The sequence below is a fragment of the Adiantum capillus-veneris genome, chromosome 26 (assembly GCF_014529385.1).
Source record: "Adiantum capillus-veneris isolate H3 chromosome 26, ASM1452938v2, whole genome shotgun sequence".
NCBI classification, from domain to species: Eukaryota; Viridiplantae; Streptophyta; class Polypodiopsida; order Polypodiales; family Pteridaceae; genus Adiantum; species Adiantum capillus-veneris.
Window position 1 is genome coordinate 51,050,660 of NC_140956.1, and position 20,651 is coordinate 51,071,310.

The 20,651-nt window shown below is 44.1% G+C and overlaps 1 protein-coding gene across 3 annotated transcripts in view; it reads left to right on the forward strand.

Moving 5' to 3' along the window:
* Positions 1 to 3,640: 3,640 nt before the first annotated feature.
* The window catches only part of LOC147423438 (uncharacterized), a 37,383-nt gene continuing 20,372 nt past the window's right edge, over positions 3,641 to 20,651 (forward strand). Inside the window, exons 1-3 of one of the 3 annotated variants that reach the window (XM_086502173.1) lie at positions 3,641 to 3,773; positions 6,695 to 6,763; positions 6,864 to 7,073. In XM_086502173.1, the coding sequence (XP_086358299.1) occupies positions 3,764 to 3,773; positions 6,695 to 6,763; positions 6,864 to 7,073 (289 nt within the window). In that variant the 5' untranslated portion in view covers positions 3,641 to 3,763. Of the gene's footprint in view, positions 3,774 to 4,127; positions 4,414 to 6,694; positions 6,764 to 6,863; positions 7,074 to 20,651 lie in introns of those variants that run through there. The other 2 variants (XM_086502172.1, XM_086502174.1) reach the window with 2 other exon arrangements.

A 20,651-nucleotide genomic window follows, 5' to 3' on the forward strand; every position in this document is an offset into this window, starting at 1 on the left:
CCCTTCATTGACCGATCTCCCTCTCTTTGCCAAGCACTTAAAAACGAATCTCAATTTTCAAAAAGGAATAAAGCTTAGAAAATCTGGAATAATCCAACCAAAATAGATACATGGGTATTTTGAGAATTTTTGAAATTTTAGGGGTTCCACAAATTAGAGGGATATTTTGGTCATTTCTCCCAAAAATATCCCCTCCCCAACAAAAACAAAAAACTGGGGCTCTGGCTACCCACCCCTCCATGCGTTGACGTTGATGTCCAAGCCTTGTCCTGCCCCTACCACGCGAGGCTGCCCCCCTCTTGTTCCCCTTTTCTCTTTAAACAAATCAATGAAGGAAAAGTTTTCATTTTTCTTTTCTCTTTCTCTTAGCCCAAGGGATCTCTTTAGATTCCATCTAATGAAAAAATTGGTACTACCTACTCATGTTTACTTGTTAACGTCACAAATTCTACGGGGTTACAACGTTAACAAGATAGATTTGATAATAATTTTTTTTATATAAAACAAAATAAAAGTATGTAATTGTACTTATCTGTGTTATAGAATCGTGGAGAGCTATGTTGTTAGAAGACAAATCTTGCATGGGGTGTTTTTCTTGTTACCAAGAGCGTATCCTCGGCTTTGATACCAGTGTTACAAACGGGAGCGTGGAAGGCCTGCAAAATACATAAAATAACATGCTGCAGACAATAAAACAATAGATCTGCATACCTATAAAATCGTGTATGCGTACGCCATAGTAAATCTGACATGAGAGAGGTAGAGAGCAAGACAGAGTAGGAGGGCACAGGCTGATGCACCTCCTAGAGCGGAGTGCTACGTCGGCATGGCGAGAGAGAAGAGAAGAGGGGAGAGAAGAAGACACAAGCACTGGGTGCAATCTCCCCTTGTGCAAGGGTGACAATTTCCCTCTTGCACGTATTTGATTTATACAATTCTTGAATGGTCAAATTGATTACAAACTGACTAGCCGGTCATAAATGGCCAAAGCTCATAAAAGAGCACTTGAATAATTAAATGTACATAAAATATAATATCCTTTTGCAATAGCTTAGCTTGGTCAAGCCTTTTCCACCTGTCAGTTGTGATAAATAGTAAAATATCAATTCCATAACAGCTACTGGCTCCTTCTAAAAGAAACCCAAATATTTTGGGGATACTTTTCGAGATTCCCTTTCCCCCTCCCCTCAGTCCTGCACCCTGAGCGCCATCATGCCCCCGAGCTCGATAACCGACCGCTGCCCTGCAAATTGTCATGGCCAGTCTGTTTTGCCAGCTCCACCTCTAGCTGCGTGCCCGTCCCCTCTCCCTTAGCCCTCACATATGCCTACAACTGGTTGCAACGAGAGAGGCCTCCTGGACGACAACCATAGTAGACTTGGGCTCAGCTGAGCTCCCTCCTCCCCAGAACATTGCCTGCTCGGACTGCAACAACGACAGAAGCATAGATGCCTCTAGCACTGCACACACACACACACACACACACACACACACACACACACACACACACACACACACACAGAGTTCTATTATCGTCCTCGAAGGTCAAATACGACCTATGGGACCATATGAACATGTCACGTGGTGTGAGTGGAGGTCATAAGTGACTCTCGATGCTAAAAAATGGTTGAAATGAGCGTCGCAATAGAGAGTCCACATCGTGGTTGGAAGAGGAAGGTATGTAGAGAGAGCTCATGGCTGAATATATGGGGAAAAGAGAACCTAATGTGGTCAAAAGCTGAGCGCTCAAGTAGTGTGTGGTACTCACTCTCTCGCACTTGACGAGGGCATAAGGTGCAAAGTCGATGAGACTCCTTGCCAGTGCCCCAACGTCCTGTCTCGCAGCGTAGAGAATGGGAGCTAAGACGAATGGAGGCAATTGTGCGGATCGCACTCAACAGGATGGGCTCAAGGATGTAGGGATGGGTTCAGTTACCTCGTTCGAAGAAGAAGAGAGATTTGTAGTTTGGGGCAACGTGTGGGTGTAATGGCTGAAGCGAGAACCTGCGGAGTTCTCCCAAGCGGTGATACATTGGTGTTGTAAGAAGGCCTCATTCAAGGTTGCATCCGTACGTACGGATCCGTACAGTACGGTTCCGTACGTACGGATAGATAGTGTCCGATTTTTTTTCCCCCTTTCACAATTTTTTTTTGTTTTTTTGTTTTTTTAGGGGCATCTTGCCATTGGGCAATGGACTAAAGTTTATTGTATTATATAGTGTATTCTCATTTTTCTGTCTTTTTGATGGTAGAGTTTAAACTGGTCACTATAGTATGATGTATCCATCTTTGTATGAGGATTGATAATCAGTCCTCAATCTTGACTCTTGATGTTTTATGTATTTTGATTCCGGTATCATGGTATGTTGAAGTTTTAAGTTTTAACTTTTCGCAATCGTGACTCATGTTTAGTGCTATTGAAATTTGACTAAGTGATGTATTCTAAGAGTTAAGTACGGATAACATTTGAAGCAGTATCTAATGGATGTTTGAAGTAGTATCTATGTCTAGACTCTATGTAGTTCCTAGTATGTATAGGCTGAAAAAAGCTAAAGTCACTATTCTTTTTGTTGTTACAAATGTTACGTACTGGTCACGTACCTTAAAGGCCGACCCGTACAGAAGTACGTACCTTACGTACTGTACACTCCGTACCTTTCCACCTTGGCCTCATTAACTTGGGAGTCGATCGACGCATCCTTGAATAAATGACATGCATCCCATCTTCCAAACCATTTCTTGATGTCAAGCATCCACCCCAAACTTAGTATTTTGCTCTTGCATGTCTTTTGGACCTTTTGACTTGCTTCATATGCGATTCTAAGAAGTCGATGCAAGGGCTACGTTGTATCTCAAGCATGTACTCCACAACCCTTTGCATGCCCAAGACCTCAATGGGAAGCGATCCGGACTCAAGAAGTAAGAGCATGTAGGGTGTTTATGCCTTGACTTGGAGAAAGTTGGTGAGAAAACGCTTTTGAACATTCTCAAACTCTTTCCAAGAAGACTTCCCGATGCTTCCACCCCACACCTCCACTCCATAAAGAAGCACCGGTGTCACCAATGTGTTAAAGAGGTACTTTTTGAGAGCCCAATACTTGATCTCTCGAGCATTGCACATGTTTTCAAATGCATAATAAGCCCTCTTTCCGGCTTCCAAGCGACGCATTGCACAATCCTTCCATTTATGATTGGATGGAACCTCAAGGCCAAGGTATTTGAAGTGATTTACCACTTCAAGTTGCTCATTGTTGTATACAATGCATGGATTTTCATCATTGAGGGTCTTTACAAGCATAACCTTGGAGAGAGAGAGAGAGAGAGAGAGAGAGAGAGAGAGAGAGAGAGAGACTCATCTGCTTACGCTGCCACTCCTCTGCAGACCAAAGGTAAGCAAGCACATGTCTATGCGAGAGAGAGAGAGAGAGAGAGAGAGAGAGAGAGAGAGAGAGAGAGAGGGCCGGTTAGGAGGGGAGTAGCATGGCCTGCACATGCCCCCGACTAGAAGTCGCTAGATATAGAGAGAGAGAGAGAGAGAGAGAGAGAGAGAGAGAGATCCTGTTGCCAGAAAGCGCGAGAGGGCGGTTAGCTCACACCCACATGGCCCCCCCCCCCCTTGCCACCTGCTGTGCATCCCTGGCTCGTCGCTACTCCTTCACCAAAAGCGTTAGCATCCCCGTCCGATTCCACCCCTCCCCATATTGGTTTTGGTCCATGAAAATATTCTCTCCCCCCTCTTCACTTCGACAGTACAACGGCTACGATGACTCAAGGTACACTCTCTCTCTCTCTCTCTCTCCCCTGCAAACACGCACGGACGCACACGCAGCCCCCCCCCCCCGGCCCCCCCTCTCTGTGTAACCGTTATATCAAGTACGTACTGCGGAAAGGTGGGTGTGTATAGGTATGATCTGGACTCGTTTTAGCTTACAGAAGTTTTACGCCACTGGCAGCGTCTTTGCAAAAAAACAGGGCGTTTGGACAAGAACCTCGCTAGGTTTCCGGACGAGATTGAGACCTTCGGCATGGTTTTTGCGCTGCACATTTGTAAGCACAAATCTTGTGGTTTTGCGCTCCCCCCTTAAGAGGCATCAAGATGGCAGCCAGACTCTCGAACAGATGGTCTCCAGATGTCTCGTGGGCTATATGGTACATCGCTTCTTGTTTTTCTTTGGAGTTGCAAGTTCTCCACAGTGGCTTGGGTGGTAATAAGTGCTCTCCAAGAAGCAGGTATAGCAGTGAGTAGAAGCATAGACTGCAACTGCCCGGGGATCTCTAACCTGAAGATAAGGACCTCATTAAGAAGGGCCTGCTAGCTAAAAACTTGGCAGTGACTTGATTAGGGAGACTTGATAGATGAGGTCAGAATGCTTGTAGCTACGCTCAAAGAATTGCCAAATGGCTCAAGTGTTGGTAAGATTTCTTACCATTTGCACTTGCATGTCATGGCAGTGCTGAAGAGGTATTGCATGTTGCATTAATGCAATCTAAAGCAAATACCACATCGACAATGGTGTGGGGGGCCCTTGAGAGGGTTGGTTGGGACCCCTCATTTTCTCTCTCTCTCTCTCTCTCTCTCTCTCTCTCTCCCTCTCCACAAATCTACCGCAGTCTCTTATTCCCTCTCTTCAGGAAAAGGTAAAAGGAACCATCATTCAAGCTAAACGGAATCACTAACGCAAGGAAAGGAAAGGATTGTGGAAGTGTAAACCGTAGATCTTACCATTTCAATTCCGCTGCACCTAACATTTGCACCAAGGAGATTTGCATGGCACAAGTGGCGGCCACAACGGCCATGGTGCCAGATTTCTAGCTTGGTGGTCATTGTCGCAACATGCTTCAACCAGAGAGAGGCTTGTGAGTAGTAGAGAGGGCAATTTGAGCTACCGATACTTGATTTGGACCTGTGTGGCGTAGTTCAAGTTATCGGTGTTTGAACATGTGTGTCGGAGTTCAAGGCACATGCATCTGGCAAGGAACCAATGTGACGCATACAAAACATTGGATGTGCGCACAATCCATTGTTGTTGGCCAGATTATGGACAAGATGTGTTCCAAAGTTCATTAATTCTTGGAAAGTTTGGACGTGATGTCTTCACAGTTTACGAATGGGGATTCTTGGATGTAGTGTGGTCTACAATTCAACTTTCTATGAGGCAATCGCTGCTCAAGATGGCATTTAATTTAGGAACTAGTTGATGGTTACATAACCAAGGGGTATCCAGTGGAAAGCATCCTTTGCTGGGGTGTCCATGGTAGCTTCTTCATCGACTTTTTCTTCCTATATATGTCCACTGTGAGTTGCAAAGAGGGTGTTAAAGTTTATGCATCTCAAGTGAATGCCCGGTGTGATCCTAGTTATTTATTTGTTTTTTAGGTATTTATTTTACTCATTTGACAAGATTCTAGGTAGGGCAAGTGCCTTTGGGTAGTAAATGAGCAAACCCAAGCCCCCATTATAAATCATCAATTCATTGCTACGGTTGGTTGTTTCAACAACACTCTCTCTCTCTCTCTCTCTCTCATGCATTCTCTCCATTGCTCTAGGCTTCCGGATCATCGACTTTGAGAGTCTGTGCCATTGGAACTGTTTTATAATTACGTACTATACATTGGAAAAGATAAGGCACATTTACAATGTGCTACAAAATCAACATAGAGCAGACCTAGGATGACGTTTAATTGTCTTTTTATGGGATGCCCATTCATCAGATTGTTGAATGGCTGTTTGAATTTTGTTTACCAATAGCTACCACATTTGCTTTATTGGCAAGATTCAAAACCTGCATCTACTGTTTAGACTTAAGCTCGGCTCCATTCAGCTTTGAAAGATGGTGCACATGCGCACGCGGGTGCACACATCCAGATTCCATTGTCACATTGTTGCACACCCAGGGTACCAGTTTCTTGCTCAAATTTATTCTTCGTGCTTTAAATGCAACCTTGTCTACGTAGAATGTTGATAAGAGTGCTAGGATGCTGTTGACAAAATCAACATAGAGCAGACCTAGGATGACGTTTAATTGTCTTTTTATGGGATGCCCATTCATCAGATTGTTCAATGGCTGTTTGAATTTTGTTTACCAATAGCTACCACATTTGCTTTATTGGCAAGATTCAAAACCTGCATCTACTGTTTAGACTTAAGCTCGTCTCCATTCAGCTTTGAAAGATGGTGCACATGCGCACGCGGGTGCACACATCCAGATTCCATTGTCACATTGTTGCACACCCAGGGTACCAGTTTCTTGCTCAAATTTATTCTTCGTGCTTTAAATGCAACCTTGCCTACGTAGAATGTTGATAAGAGTGCTAGGATGCTGTTGACTGAGTGCATCTGCCCTTGGATTGTTATTACATGGAAGAAGCTTATCGTGCCTTTCATTTGTCTAAAATATTTGTGGTCATCTAGCTTGTTGATCACTTCAATTCACAACCTGCAAGTTTGAAGCCTTTATTTTAAGACGATTGATAAGAATGGGGGCTTGTGTATTCAAATTGTTGTATCCAAAGTCAAGAAAAAACCTTGAGACAAGAAAATTTAAACAAAGATGAAGATGTTTTAAGGTTGAAATATTGTTCTTGCAACGTTAAAAACTGTTGAAGTTTGCACAGCCTTAAGACTTCACCACTGTGCTACTTTTTGAAGAAAATGTTCAATGTGCTTATTCTATGAGTGTTTGCATTGTCCCAGATGAGCCGCCAGAATTGGAGGATATGTCTAATTATGTAGCGAACATTTGCCAAAACAAGAATGTTCCTGGTGCCTTATCCTTCTATCTTCCCTATGTTAACATGTCAAACAAACCCATGCAATTGATGTGATGACTTAACAATTAAACGTCTGCTCACTTGCATGACAGCTACCTTTTCTCCAAAGAGAACAACAGACTCAACTACTTTGAATCAAGCCTGTCAAGAAGCAAAGCCTGATGAGATGTTTAATACGCTTAAGAAAGGCTTTCTGAATTCATCCTATGAGAAGAATAGAGGGCAAGAAAGAAGAAGGCAAGAAATGCCTTTTTTGCAGGGTAGCAAACAGACAAAACATCCGAAAGCCAAAGATATACCTGGTGCATTTTTCCCTTCTAACTTCTTATACTTGTTAGTATTGTGATGCCTATGCAGTCGCAAAACTGTCTTGGCTGCTGTCTCAGTAAAATACTCCACCTGCTGTTGAGCATTTGTGGTCTGAAGTTCAACTTTTTTTCTTGCTCTGCTCCTTAAGTGTTTGGCCCTTGGTTATGTGTTGGCCAGGCAGGGCATTCCACACACATACAGATCATTCCTAGACTTTTGCTATCTGTTAGCTCCTTTCATTCTCCATTTATATCATATCGCGCGGGGGTGGGTATTTTTAGTCTTTTTTGCGTCTCGCCTCTTCTTACTGCTGCTCTTGCTGTTGTCTCCATAATTTATACTGCACTCATGGTCTTGGTTATTGGTTAGCATCACGTTTTGGTTTCATTCTCTCTCTATTTCTTCTCCCTTCCGATGTGCACTCTAAAATGCTATCAGAGGAATCAAAGTAGCCACTCTTTACTGCACCCGATCCTTGACTTGTACTCTCCACCAGCATCACTGTACCTTTCTGGCCACCATTGTGCGTTGTCGCCTGGTAAAACTTCCCCTACTAATCAGCTGCTCCTTACACAACTACATATGTTGCAATGCAGCAATCAGTCTCCCCTCTCCGTGATCACTTCATGAGAGAGGGGTGAAGGATAACTTGGATGCTGGGATCTGATCTCTAATGACGGATGGAGACTGCCCCTCATCTAAAAGCACACCAAGACTCCGCCAATCTCTGAAAGATGCAGCCAAATCTATGGGAGGAAACCATGTAACCCTTACTGTAACTGCTAGACTCTCCCCTAGACCAGGTAGATCCATGCCTTGTCTCCATATGTACACGTTCGAAGTAGCAGAAAGCTATGCTCCAATCCAAAAGGCTCACTGCTAGGAACTCATCTTCCTTGTCCGATTTTAATTTGGGTATGAATCGGCCTCTGCTCATTGGGGAGATATCCACAATCCTAATATGAGGCATGTTGACCAGAGATGCCTTAAGATATCTCTAAGCTGCCCTGCAGACATACCAAACTGGAACCCTCCGATGAAGTTGTCACAAACAGCAATGCACACGAATAATTAATAAATATAAATAAGTAGAATCTCACAGAAAGAATAGGGAGAAGAGAGAATAAGAGGATCGACACAGTGTTGGGGACCAGAAGATAGGCTGGTGGTTCCTACAGGCTTGGACACTCCAAGCAAGAAATCAATAGCAACACACGAACAAAAGCTGCAAGTAACTGAGTTTGAGAGAGATAAGAGGAGAGTCAACACGTTAGAGTTTCGCTTCCAGATGCATTGGCCCCAAAGATTGGCGCTCCTTTCGGTATTTCTTTCTTGATTGCTCAATCACGTCGTACAACTCTCGAGGGTCCAACTCTCCACGACTCTCCGTCCAGATGCTTTGCCAGAGAGTGGCCCCAAGGGCTCTTATAAACAGTACAAGGGGTGCTAAAAGCAAAGCCCCAAAAGCATCTGGTCAAAAGCTCTTGTCCCAAAAGCTCCAATTCCAAAAGCTTGCGCCAAAAACTGTCATCTGTAAGCTGCTGCCATGTCAGCAGGTTTCCGCAAATTTCGGGCAAGGTGTCACGTCAACAGTTGGCCCGCATTTTGCGATGATTTTTTCCAGCCAGCCACGTGAGCCTTTTTCTTCGCTCGTTAGAGTTTAGGCACCTCGGCCATACTTTATGTCACAAAAGGGAGCGCACACGAATAATCAACAAGTTGAAAATAAATGAACTTTCAACCAAAAGAGATGAGAGAGAAGATTGACACAGTATTGGGGAACCAGAAGATGGGATGGTCCCGCCCCCCTTAAAGAGAATCTTTATTAGGGAGAATCTTTTTACAAGTACAAGAGCCAGAGTAACTCCCCCGTTCTAAATCATAGACTCAATGGTCAATTCCTTTCCGTGCGGGAAATTTTGAGAGACGAGCTCTCTTCCTGCACACGGAGCATGAAACTCCGCAAACTGTTCTTGATTTTGTTTTCGGAATCCCTAAGCGTAAGGCCAAGGCCTTTTTGCCCCTCCTCCGTGACTGAGTACTTGTGAAAAGCACAAATACGAAAACAACAACTCGTAGAGCGTATTCACAATCGATACTTGTCGCTCCGAGTGCAGAAAAGCGACCTTCGCATGATGGATTCACACGGTCACTTGCAGATGCCCGACGGCATAATATCCAAGAGCTAGCGTTGGTGAAAACTGATGCAAGAGAGGGGACGTGGGTTGCTTTTATGGGCACTTGGCTGCGGCAGGAATAGCCGGTCTAGATGTGACAACAACAGCAGAGGATAGGGAGCATTGGAATAGCAGAGCGAGTAGAGAGTGTTGGTGCTAGTTTTAGAGAGAGGAGAGAGAAAGATATCGCGTATAATTTTTTAGCTTTGCCAACCAACATTGGCGTATTCCTTTTTCCAGTTTGTATTTCTTGCCAGACCAATGGAATATTCCCTTTCCAATGCTCCCATCACCCATCATGTGACGCATCAAGAATATCCACTTTTCGGTCCCTCCCACTGAGCTAAATGGTACAACTCCTTCGTGATGCTTAATGTCACCCATCATATGACTGATCAGAGTTGTCCCTTCCTGATGGCTTTTATTAATTCCAGAAGATCTACAACTCCTAACCTTTAATTTCAAGTGTACACATTTAATATCCTAATTTCAATAAATAGAATTACTTGGAAAAATAAGAAAATAGTTGACTTAACAACATTCCTTTGGCTTCTAAACAATTGTCCTCAATTGTTGTGCTTGTACATGTCCTTCCAGAATCCCGGGAATGCTAATTCGTGCTTGGTCATCCACTGAGCGTCTAAAGTAGAATAATTCTTGAACTTTACCAAATACTTCCGTGTAATCTTTCCGGACTTTAGTGGCCGCTCCTGATGATGAATGATATGCTTGAGTTGGAGTATTTCTTCCATTTCCTCAACCTCAAGAGGTTCCTCAGCCATAAGTTGCAGCCATAAGTTGACTTGGAGGCGGTCCCACATATGGTCGGAGTAAACTAATATGGAACTCATCATGGATCCTTCAATTAGGCGGTAGCTCTAGTTGGAATGTCACATTGTTCACTTGGTCAATTATCTTAAACGGCCCATGATAACAATTGAAAAGTTTTATCGTTTTCTACTTATGAGTTGCTTGTTTCTTTAGTCATACCTTCTCAAACTTGAGTAAGACCAATTGATCGATTGTTAAGTCCAATTCCTTCTATTGTCACGTGCACATCTAACCCTATGTGCATGTGGACAAGCTACTTCATGACAAGGGTTCAGTTAGCCTAGCTTAGGAAGTGTTCTGGCACTTTTGTGAGTTTGTTCGCAGACCGTGCATGTCCAGGCACTTGGAGTAGATGCATATCCTCTGGTTGCACACAACATGATCATCAACAGTACCATCAGAATCCATCAGGAGCATTTTACAGTGCAAAAAACCTATTTTTTCCCTATTTTAGCCGTTTTTCACTTATTATTAATAAGTGACTTTGTTGGGAAACTGGGTAGGGCAATCTGGCTAAGGATCTATATATAAAAAGCTAGTGCTAGCACTTTCTGGCAGAAGGAGCAGAAGACACCATCTGAAGAGCACCTTCTCAGCAAGACCGGCAAGAGGACATAGCGTTTTCAGCCACCAAAGACCAACGTTTTCCTTCAAGTGCAGATCAGCCCTAGCGTTTTGCAACTTGCAGATCAACATGGCGACAATAGAATTCATAGCATTTTTGCAGCAGATGACCCATCAGCCCTAGCGTTTTTGGAGTTGGAGATCAGCCATAGCGTTTGCAGTTTCTTGACGACACATCCCAGATTTGCATCAGCGTTTTCAGTTTCCAGCAGTTAACCTCCATACCGCAGTCCCCAAACCTCAGAGATCTCACCTTCCCGCAGCAAATCCTCGCTGCACGGTCATATCAGCTAGTGTTTGCAGATTCAGGCCGCTATTCGTAGATTTCAGCATCTGCGTTTTCAGCGCGTCATTGTCGCATCGTCATCGTCACCGACATAGAGTCAGAATTCAGCAGATACAAGTTTTGCAGATTTTAGCCCTTAGCGTTTTCGGTTTTCAGCCTGTCTCATCGTCGTCCTCATTGTCGTTGACATCGTCGGCAAGTCCATTGCATTGTAGAGATTTGTGCAATCAATAGTAGACCGCTCTCGCCATAGAGAGTGGGGCCTTTGGAGGAGGGTTGGACAACATTCTGGTGTTGTGTTTTTCTCTCTCTATCTCTCAGTCTCAACACCTTCATTCACAGTGTTTACCACTTTGTTGTAATCATTTGCACTCTCTCACTAAAGGAACAGAAGGCTCTTTCCCTTCCATAAGTAAAAGGAACCCTTGAGCACAGATCGGAGCACTCATCTTGAGCAAAGTTTAATATTCACATCCGCTGCACCTTACATCTATGCTTGTCCGCAACTTTCTTGTGTTTTTCCTGAGAGCGTAAAATTTCTCTCTTAACTTGCCTGCAGGCCGTGTCCATATCCAAACAAACTCATCTGTTGCAAATATCTTATCCTTAGTTAAAAGGATTGGTGGAATCAAACGTTAACCATAAGAATCTCAAAGAGTGCCTTCTCGATAGATGAATGTACGGTATTGTTATGCGCGTACTTGACAAGGGGCAAACACTTCTCCCAATCAGACTGTCTGTTTGACACATAGGATTTCAACATATCCAACACTATGGAATTGGCGATCTCACTTTGCCTATCCGTTTGAGGTTGATATGCAAAAGAAAATTCAACTTTGTGCCAAGGTTATCAAACAAGGCATGCCAAAAAATTTCTACTCATGCGAGGATCTTGATCACTTACAATAGACTTGGGCATTTCATGATGCTTAAAGATCTGTGCTAGAAAAGTCCTAGCCATATGATCGTTTTCCTGACTGGAATAAAGTGAGCTTGCTTGCTAAATCCGTCGACAATGGTCTAGATTGCATTATTTCCAGTTTGAGTCTTTAGAAGATCCATAATAAAATCCATGGCAATACTCTCCCAAGGTTGATCAGGCACATGCAAAGGTTGGAGTAACCAAGGCATCTTATGCCGATCGTACTTGACTTTTAGGCAAACCAAACACTCTCTGACATACTGATCGATGCCTACTTTAAGGCCTAGCCAAAAGAAATATCTTTCCAATGCTAAGGTTGTAGGGAGAATATCGCGGTGACCTGCATAAGGTGAGGAATGTGCTTCTTCCATGATTTTCTTCCTCAATGGCACCGCGACACAAATTGCTTGGTGGTGGTAGAGGTAACCATCCCGAATGGAATAGGGATATTCATTCTCTCCGTTTTGTAACTTGCTCCAAATGGAAGAGAAATTTGGGTCGTTTGGATACAAATCTGGAAGTGATTCTAGTTCCTGGTGATATACAGAAGTAATTGCATTCACCTTAGGCCGTCTAGACAATGCGTCCGTAGCCACATTCTTACTCCCAGTCGTATGAAGGATTTGGAAGTGAAACATGGATAAAACGTGGGCCCACCTCATCTACTTCTCAGATAGTTTCTATTGCGTGAGAAAATACGACAAACTCTGATTATCGGTTTTGATCACAAAGTCCGCTCCTAGAAGATAGTGCTTCCAGGTAGACAAGGCGTGAATTATAGCCATAAGTTCCTTCTCGTAGATTGAGGCATGCAATTCTGCATCCTTAAGCCATCTACTTTCAAAAGACAGTGCATGGGATTCTTGGTTAAGTACTACATCGATGCAATCACCTGACGCATCGCAGTGAACCTTGAATGGTTTCCTGAAGTCTGACAATATCAAAATAGGTCCATGGCTCAATAAATACTTTAGCCTTTCAAAGGCAGCTTGTTGTCTCGATCCCCATTTAAAATGGATCTTCTTTCTTGTTAGGTCATGGAGTGGTCCTGCTACTTGAGCAAAGCCTCGAATAAACCTCCGATAATAAGAACACAATCCCAAGAAGCTACATTACATCATGTACCGTAGTAAGAGTTGACCAATCTTGTACCACTTGGATCTTGGCGGGATCCATACTCACTTGATTGTAAGAGACTATATGACCGAGATAGTGTATCTCCGTGAGAAAGAACTCACTTTTCTTTGCATTTACATGCAATTCATGCTTTCAGAGTTTTTGAAACACTATGTCCAAGTGCTTTCAATATTCCTCCTTTGTCTTTAAAAAAAGGAGTATGTCATCAAAGAACACTCCTATAAAAGCTTGGTGTGGGCTGAAAATTTGATCCATGATTCGGTTGAATGTGGCAAGAGCATTGGTCAAGCCGAAAGTCATTACCAAAAATTCTTAAAGTCCAAATGTAGTGTGAAAGGCAGTCTTATGGACATCCTTAGGGGCTATGTGTATCTGATGATACCCACTCTTTAAGTCAATGCGACTAAAGATTCTTGCATTGTCACGAGGACGTGGCAACTGCTAACCTTAGTTGTTGGTTTCTTTCCAATGATTTTTTTAAATTTTTGCGACCCTCTTTTTGAAGTTGCAAATGGGCGGACATTGTATGTCCAGTGTGAAACGGCCGACGGCCGAGAGTTTCACCCGCGGTCGGCAAGGGCAGGTCGCTACGAGATGGTCGGGCTGACCGACATTGGAATCTGAGCAGTAAAAGGGTGTCTAGGCTCATTTCAAAGTCATTTAGCCCCCCTCGCTACACTCTCAAAAGAGGTTAAGTGGACACATGGCGGCTCCTGAGCAAACTTGCCAAGCCAGCTTGAAGAGGGGGCGCCCAAATCAAGAGAGGAGGCTGATTTTCACTCATAAGTGACTACAGAGTGTGGGTGAGTAGTGGGTGCAGGTCTCACAGCTTTAATGGAAAGCTTGCCTTCTCCCTTGTCTTATGTAGCGTGATGATTGCGTTCTCGTGCATCTCTCTCCCCCTTTGAATATAGAAACGTGATGCCCCGCTCAAGGGTTTTTCATCTGTATGTATAGTTGTGTGGGTTCATGCGCGATTGCCGAGGCAAGAGCCTCTTGCATAGGTACAGGATTAGCTAGTTGCTAATCCCTCGCAGGTACAAGTGAATTTGGAGAGATTTCACGCGAGAAATCTCGTCCGATTCAAAGGCAAGTAGCCCTACAGGTGCGGGAGCTCGAGGACTTGCTACGGATGTGACCGGCTCGCGAAATGGAGCCCAAAACAGGGAAATACAGCCTGCTGTGTATTTTTGCAGGTTTAGGGTTTCGGCCCTAAACGGTCCCTAATACCCCCAGGAGGTCCGGGGACGTGAGAGGACCGTTGTGTAGGTGTTTTGGCGCATTTTCAGGGCAGAAAACAGAGAATTCAGCGTGCTGCAATTCTTGCCAGGTTTTGCAAAGTGTCCGTATGTATCGGGAAAGTCACGTATTGTGTGGGGACACTGTCTGTGAACCGTCCTAGTACAATTATACAGCCGAAATTGGGCCAGATCACGTCATTTTCAGCCCGAATTATGCGGGGCAGCTCGTAGGAGATCACAGGTTTTATTCCCTTTGGAAATATAATAAAGAAATACCGAAAGGGGCGCCAGTCTTTGGGGCCTACAGGTTGTCGGCGTGTGCTCGGAGCATTCTAGCTTCCGAGCCGTGTGTGTGTGCTTTAAGTGTTAATTCCCGTCACAGGTTACCTTTGCAAAGTTCTTTGTGTGTGTGAAAATCTAAAGTAAAGTAAAGAATTTTAGGTGAAAGCCAAAGTCTACCGCCCTACGGGCCGGTTTCATGCACCCCTGTAACTTATCGGATACCCGCTCCCGCTCTTTAAGTCAATAATCAGATAGCCACTCTTTAAGTCAATGCGACTAAAGATGCTTGTCATCTGTAACTTGTCGAGAATATCATCAATTTGAGGAATCGGAAAGCGATTCTTGATAGTGATCTTGTTTAAAGACCGATAGTCTATGCGCATTCGAAACATGCCATCTTTCTTTTGGTCCAATAAAATTGGAGAGCAGTAGGGCGAGGTACTTGATCAAAGTAGACCTTTTTCCAGAAGCTCGTTGACTTGTTTCAAAATTTCCTCTTGCTTTGAGGGAGACTTATCCTGTAAGGGGATTGGTTTGGAAGAGAGCTACCTGGTACGAGATCAATGCTATGATCTTCCGGACGTTCTGGAGGTAGCTTATCTGGAAGAGTGTCCGTGAAACAATCCCTATACTTTTCAATATATTGAAAACGTTTGATTTTCAAACTAGAGAGCGAACACTAGTTAGTTTTAGCTTTTTTCCATGCGAAAATTAAGTAAGCAGAAACGCACTTCTTTATTTTCTCTTTAATGGAGATATGGCTTACAATAGGAAATAGCCAATCCCCTGCATCAACAAAAAAAATTTGATGTTCTTGCCCTCATGCTCAAAAGAGAGGGCCTTTTCCACATAATCTGGGACCAGTTGCATATGATAGTACCATGGCATTCCCAAGATGATATCACATCCCTCGATGGGTGATGTCAAAAATGATTCGTGGTCCTTCTACTCGCCAATCTGAAGATTGAGTTGTCCTTGCACAAGAGTTACATTGGTAGTCAACCCCTCGAATGCGGATCCGGAAGTGATCGGAGTTCCAAGCTGAGCGGGTGTGAGGCCCAAGCGTTCCGTAGTCTCCAATGAGATAAAGTTGTCTGTTGATTTAGGATCATAAGAGGATCAATACGCCGGTTATTCACAAATTCTTAGCCTTTTAGGAGCTGACGCTTTCCTTTTTTTGATTATGTATTCCCTTGCACATCAGGAATAGAATTCGAGCTCGGTGGAGCAGTTCCTTCTTCGATTGTTCCTTCTTCGATTGTTCCTTCTTCGAAGATGTTTGTTCTTGCCGTTGCTATCGAGCAGGATAGTCGGTCTTCATGTGTCCTCTCTCACCAGAGCAGAAACACCTTCCTTGCTCTTTGAAGGCTTGTACTTGGTTTGGCGTGAGATACTTGAGCCGTTTTCCGGTACCCTCTGGTTTCTTAGGCTGATCTGGGTTGTCAGGGGGATCCTTTTGCCTTGATTGCATGGTCATCATAAACCGATCTTTGCCTTGCACAATACGTGCTATGTTCCATCCGTTTGGGGGTACCAGTGGAATGTAGATCCTTGGCAATGACTGCCGACTCCATCCGCTAAAGGGTATTGTGGGGGCACCTTCATGCTCTTTCAAAGCGGAGGTTGTAGGCCTGCTTCGAATTTATGCATCTTTTCCTTGTCGGAGGTCTTCATGAAAGGCGTAACTTTCAAAAGAACTGACCAATACTTGTCAACATAAGCTGTGACTTTTTCATGTTCCTTCTCGGCAAGCCAGCTCCATTCCTTCTGAATGTCCTCGAAATCAGGCGGAAGAAATTGTTCATAGGATTCAGATTTGAATGGAGTCCACTTTTTGGCTTGTGTACCTTCAGAATCTTAGCTAACCATGAGATGCTTGCCGTCTCCTTGAGATACATCCCAACCAGTGTAACAGGGAACGTGCAGAACACAACACAAATGTGCCGAAACGGCGTTCCTGACGAGTCCCGTTCTCGAAACGGAGTCAAGAACGGAACGCCGTTCCGGAACGGGGTATAACCGGAACGGGGGGAACATGAGGCGGAACGGCTAAACGCGGGGCGGAACGGGCAAAAAGTAGGCATTTGGGGTTGTTTGGGGAACAGCTAAACGCGGGGCGGAACGGGCAAAAAGTAGGCATTTGGGGGCAAAAAAGTAGGCTTTTGGGGGGCAAATTTGGGGTTGTTTGGGGAACATATCTGGTGCAGTTTGAGGACAGGTTTGGGGGCAGTTTTTGAGTTGTTTAGGAGTTTATTTGGGACTAAGCGAGGTAGTTCAAGCCTTACTTTAGTCGACCATTCCGGCCCCGTTCCCGTTCCGGCCCCCCTCTTCCTCCCCATTCCTGTCCCGTTCCGTTCCCGTTCTTCATTTTTGGTCCGGGTAACTATGATCCCAACATGATGCAACTTGGTTTTTTTGGTTAAGTTCTCGTTGTCAAAAGACAGTGCCTTGGAGATGTCTCTTCGTCCTGTGTAACTGTCAAACTTGACATCCTTGTCACCGGATTTGAGAACCCGCATCTTGCGAAAATGCTTGCGGTTATCCTCCTTGAACTTGGGCTTATCTTTAGTATTACGTAGGGTAGTAGGAGTTTTCTTCTTTGAAAAAGGTTTAGATATTGTATGAGAAGTAGTAGTAGTAGTAGTAGTATAATCAGGAGAGTATGATGGAGAAGAGATAGAAATATCCTTGCTTTCATTCAACAGAGAGAGTTCTTTTTCCTGGCCCTTGCTCTTGGAAGGCCGTTTGTTGTGATCTGGAGACCCTCGTGCGCTTTGACTTCTCTTCCCGTGTTTTCCTCCTGCGGTTTCTTACCACCGGCATGAATTTCGTGATGCCCATTGACATTTGTTCGTTGCGGATTCTTGATTCCTTCCAAAATCTTTTGGACAGCCAGCAACTTGAGAAGCTACTGCAATTCCATGAGTTGAACTCGTACTTGCTGAAGTGCGGTGGTTCTTCCGTGGCTCGTCATTGTTCTTCCCGTGCCTTCTCAGAATCGTCCTCCTTTACTGAGGAAGAGAGGAATCCGAGCTCTGATACCACTGTCACAAACGAGAGTGTACACGGATAATCAACAAGCTGAAAATAAATCAACTTTCAACCAAAAGAGCTGGGAGAGAAGCTCGACACAGTATTGGGTACCAGAAGATGGGTTGGTCCCCTCTCTTAAAGAGAGTCTTTATTAGGGAGAAATTTATTACAAGCAGCGTTCTAAATCTCAGACTCGATGGTCAATTTGTCACAAATTGATAACGTGGCAATTCTGCCTGGACACACACATGCAGACATATGCTAACATGGCAGACTGTACGGACGCGTTGACTGTTGACGTGGCAGAACAATACAGAATTCCGCTTTTTGTGCTGACAGCTGTACGGAATTTTCGTAAATTGTGTTGACTGCTTTTTGCAGTTTTTGGACCAAGTTGCTTTTGGGAATATTTTGCTTTTTGTTTTAACTGCTTTTTTTGGCATCCCTTGTAAGAATAAAAGGACCCTTAGGGGCCTCACTTCTCAGAGCATCTGGACGCAGAGTCTGAGAGCAAAGGTTCCCTACGGGAGTGCTCAAAGATTGATACAAAAAGAAATACTGAAAGGGACGTCAATCTTTGGGTTCATCTCTCTTGGCACGGAACTACGCCGAGCCGTGTCAAATCAATTAAATTGTGAAGTTTGGTAAGTGAATGTACAGAATTTAGACTTGGGGTATCCAAGTTTGTTACAGTGGTATCAAAGCACGACCAATTTCTCTTCTACCAGGAAATCCGATTCTTCTTCTTGCGGCACCTATGGATTCCAAAAAGAATTAGACGACTCCCTCTGCCACGTCTGAAGCGGGAGGCAGTACGGGATATTTAAGCAGATTAGCGTAGAATGAGTATGGGCCACCTTAGCCCTCACAGTATGAACTCATGGAGATGCAACATCAGCAACAAGTTGACGAGTGCGCAAAGCAGATGCTTCAGTTTGCCAAGGATCCCCAGTATGCAAAATTTTTGACCCGGCACCCGATGGATGAAATGCATACTCATTGGCAGAAAGCCATTGAGACACATCAAATCGGCAATCAAGAAACATTCTACTCCGAGGATGTTCACTGAGAAGAACTCCATGATGCTGTCGAGACCCGAATCAATCAGCTTCTAGACACGAAGAAGCCATCGAAGGCGCAATTGAAGAAGCGCAACAAGGGGATTGACTACCCCGGTTACTTGGGCCGTCAATCTTCTTTTGCAACTGCACGAAAACAGAAGAAGCGTGTGTGAAGGACTACCCAGTTTTTCTTCCTCTTCTTCCGACTTTTCTTCCTCTTCTTCCGATATTTCTTCTAGCTCTTTCTCTTCCGACTCGAGCGAGAAGGACAGAAAGGGCAAGAAGCGAAGCAAGAAACAAAGTTTTGGAAAGAACGAGCAAAAGGTAAAGAAGATCAGATTCCGACCAGTTTCCTATAGTTCTACGGAGGATTCATTCTTCGACATTTTGGACTCCGACGATCACAAGTTTTATGCAAAAAAGAAACACTTTTACAGAGCCAATGAGTATGATTTCCTTGAAGACAAGAACAAAAAGACAAAGGAATTTAAGGAGGGTGGACAATCAGTGAAATTTTAATCTTTTTCCGGATTCTAAGATGCTCCGAAGGCGTTGGCTTTCATTCAACAGTTTGATATAGCCTTCTCCGGAGAACACTACTCAGAGCACTCCAAGATTAGGAGGGCAACATCGTTTTTGAAGGGAAATGCACGAACATGGTGGTCCACTCTTCTTCTGAGGAAAGAAGCCCCGACCAAGTGGTTGAAGTTCAAATGGCTCTTTATTTCATCTTGGTTGACCCAGGAGTACGAACGAGATGTGAGAACCGCTTGGAACTATCTTCGGATGACCAAGGGTGACATTTCGGACGCTTATTGTGAGAGGTTTTGGGATTCTTTTCTACCGACCTCTTCATTTAAGAAGGTCACTTTCAAAGAACATATTGAGCGGTTTTGCTGCGGACTCCCTACAGAGATCCGAGATTACTACCTTGAGCAAAAGTCCGAGTCCATGTAACAATTGATGGGACATGCTAAGCGGGGATTCTCGATACATTTGGGTAACTTAACCTACCCCACCGATGAAGTTTTGACTCAAAGGGCCGGACAGACCTCGACAAACGACAATAGAAAGAAGAAGAACTCCCAAAAAAAAAAGGATGCACGACCCCGTTTGATTGTGGAACAGAGAGCCGACTATCTCAAAGAGGGAAAGTGTTTTGGTTGCGGGGAACAAGGCCCCATCTCCGCAAAGTGCCCCCAAAAGGTACAACGAGGATAAACTGAAGAAAGGTGTGAGAGTTCTAGAGCAGCGGAAGAACGTGGCAGAAAAGGCAAGATAGAAGTAGGAGTGGTACCGGATTGCATGGGAACCGTCCCAAGTCAGATGGATGAAAGTACAAAACTTTGCCGCGCATGGGGCAAAGTAAAAGATCAGGAAGCCCTCATTTTCTTTGATGGAGGAGCCAAAGCCAACTTCATTTCACTTGAATTGGCGGCTCGACTTGAGATTACGCCCGACAGGAGGGGCCCACCGGTGGAGGCAGTTCTAGCGGCTTTGGAAGGGGTACCCATTTGAAGATGCTTCTTAGGAAGATTGAGATAAACTTTTGAAGCAATTTCCGTGATTATTGAGCTGAGGGCAACTCCTTTTTTGTTGAGGAGTTTGTAAGAGACCTCCCCGTCCACACACAAAAGGTGGAAACCTTCAAAAGTTAGCAAAAGAATAATTTTTGGAATACAAGGAGTAATTATTTTAATCGCTGGACTGTCTTGAGTAAATTAATCAAGGAGTATCTCGTAGCAAACCGTTATAAAATATCAGTTAATTGTTTTTCATTCTCATCACACTGTAGTATCGGGCTTCCAGCCCTAAAGCTGCAATAACCATGGCCAACCCTACATTATTATGAAAATGGTTCCGCCTCCTGATAGTCACCCCGAAGATTTTATGACTTGTCTTCCATACAGTTTAAGCATAATAGCTTGCTAATTGTAGAAGGAGAACCTGTTTGTATCTTTCTATACAAGCTCTTCT